The 1,818-nt window shown below is 39.9% G+C and overlaps 1 protein-coding gene across 1 annotated transcript in view; it reads right to left on the reverse strand.

The window, feature by feature from the left end:
• Nucleotides 1-1,818, reverse strand: part of SEC24D (SEC24 family member D) — a 52,391-nt gene that overhangs the window by 7,892 nt on the left and 42,681 nt on the right. The window contains exon 13 of the mRNA XM_009334911.1: nt 446-580. Coding sequence (XP_009333186.1) covers nt 446-580 — 135 coding nt within the window. The remainder of the gene's footprint in view (nt 1-445; nt 581-1,818) is intronic.

Genomic DNA, 1,818 nt, shown 5'->3' on the forward strand with positions numbered 1-1,818 from the left:
GCAGAATTAAAAAATACAAGTGTCGTAACATTAGAGACTGTTGGCAGCCAACCACAACCCAAACGCCCACTTGAAGAAAAAAAGATGATGAAGTGGAAGTTGTAAGTGAGGCATGGATTCGATTAAAAACATGTTGCCCCTGCCCATGTACTCGCATGCAGGGAACCACCTCAGTACGTTCTTAGGGAACGAAATCGCCAAACAGGCAGGTAGCAAAGGCTCTCGCTGGGTGGAATTATTTGCTGCTGGGGTGTTTCCTTTATTGACGGGGATGGCTGCTCTACCGTAGTTTGACTTTGGACCAATATCAGTGTACCTACATAATCGGGGCACAATGAGAGTGGGAATATTAGATAATTAAACAACACATCTTTGTAAAAGAAAATAAATGAAAAACGATCAAGGCTCTATTAGAGAAATCCAGCGTAATAGCAGTCCCTTGTTAACTCGGAGTAGAAAATACCTTTTCTTTATCTGTATTGAGTAGTTTTTTGTCATCTCTGTTTCTCAGCTTCCCTGGTGCTTCCGCAGTTGGCAATGAAGAATGGAAGATAAACAACTTTCCAGCACATTCTGCAGCCTGTTTCAAAGACACCGTATTGGCATATTTATTGCTGCTAAGATAAACAAGCCTAATTTTAATACATTGCGGTATCTCAGAGAACAGTGTAAACTTCCTGCAAGTTCCTCAGAGCTAAATAATTCATTTAGAGACCCAAAACTTGATGGAAGTAAGTCCCGAAACAAACTGGGAATGTTATGTCGGTAAATAACTTAGTCTAGCGCACAGATATGTTGGCTGATGCACTGTTACAGTAATTTCTACGCAGGAATCTAAAATCTTGATGGGCAAAACTGAGAGTACCGCTCTTGGAGACTTTCCAGTTGGATACAAGCATTGTGCAACAAGCATCAAAAGTACAAATACTAAATTGGATAAAATGAAAAAGAAATGTCATTTAACAGAAAAATTATTTCTTTCAGTTCAGGCACACTAGCGTTCACTACATTTTTACAGACAAGCAACGATTACATTCCTGTGCTAGATTCCACATTCAAATCTACACTAAAATGGAGGAGTATCAAAACTTGCGATGAACATTTCCTCCTGTCACTAAGAAATGAACTAACTGCCAGTTCTATTCAAGTTTCTATTCTTATTTAGAACTCTAATGAGAACGTATTTACTGAGATGACAAACTACTGACAGAAAACCCTGAATTCCAAAGGGAGTAACAACAGTAGCAGTGCCGCGGGCATCTTTGTACTAGTAACAAGCTTTTCACCAAAATGTAGAAAACCCAGTTTATCGCTTACTCTTACTATTGAGACAGCTAATGCGAACGGACAGAATAGACTAGGCTGTTTCAGTTGGAAGGGACCTGTAACGATCACCTAGTCCAGCTGCCTGACCGCTTCAGGGCTGACCAAAAGTTAAAGCAAAGTGAAATGAAAACTGATTAGCAATTCTGAGGTCTTCAAGGATTGAAGAAGTTGGGTGAAGGTGAAGGGAAGGAAGGACGAAAGAGGGATTTGTCCTTTTCCTGCTCCAGACTTAACCGCACATCCAGGTTAAAACTGCAATACCCAAGACTACAGACACAAATCAGCTTTGGTACTCTTTCTCCTCCAGATCTTAAGGTGTTCACAAGATAAAGCTATTCCCCATTTCAAAACAAGCTACGGCATTCTTCTGGGAAAACTCGAAATCTTTGCTATGGCAGAAACGCAATTGAAGACAGTATCTTACTTTTAACAGAGCTTAAATTTCACCCCTTATAGTTCAAGCATAGTTATCTTTAATCACGAATGCCAATT

This window comes from Pygoscelis adeliae, unplaced genomic scaffold (genome assembly GCF_000699105.1).
Source record: "Pygoscelis adeliae isolate BGI_AS28 unplaced genomic scaffold, ASM69910v1 Scaffold31, whole genome shotgun sequence".
NCBI lineage: Eukaryota > Metazoa > Chordata > Aves > Sphenisciformes > Spheniscidae > Pygoscelis > Pygoscelis adeliae.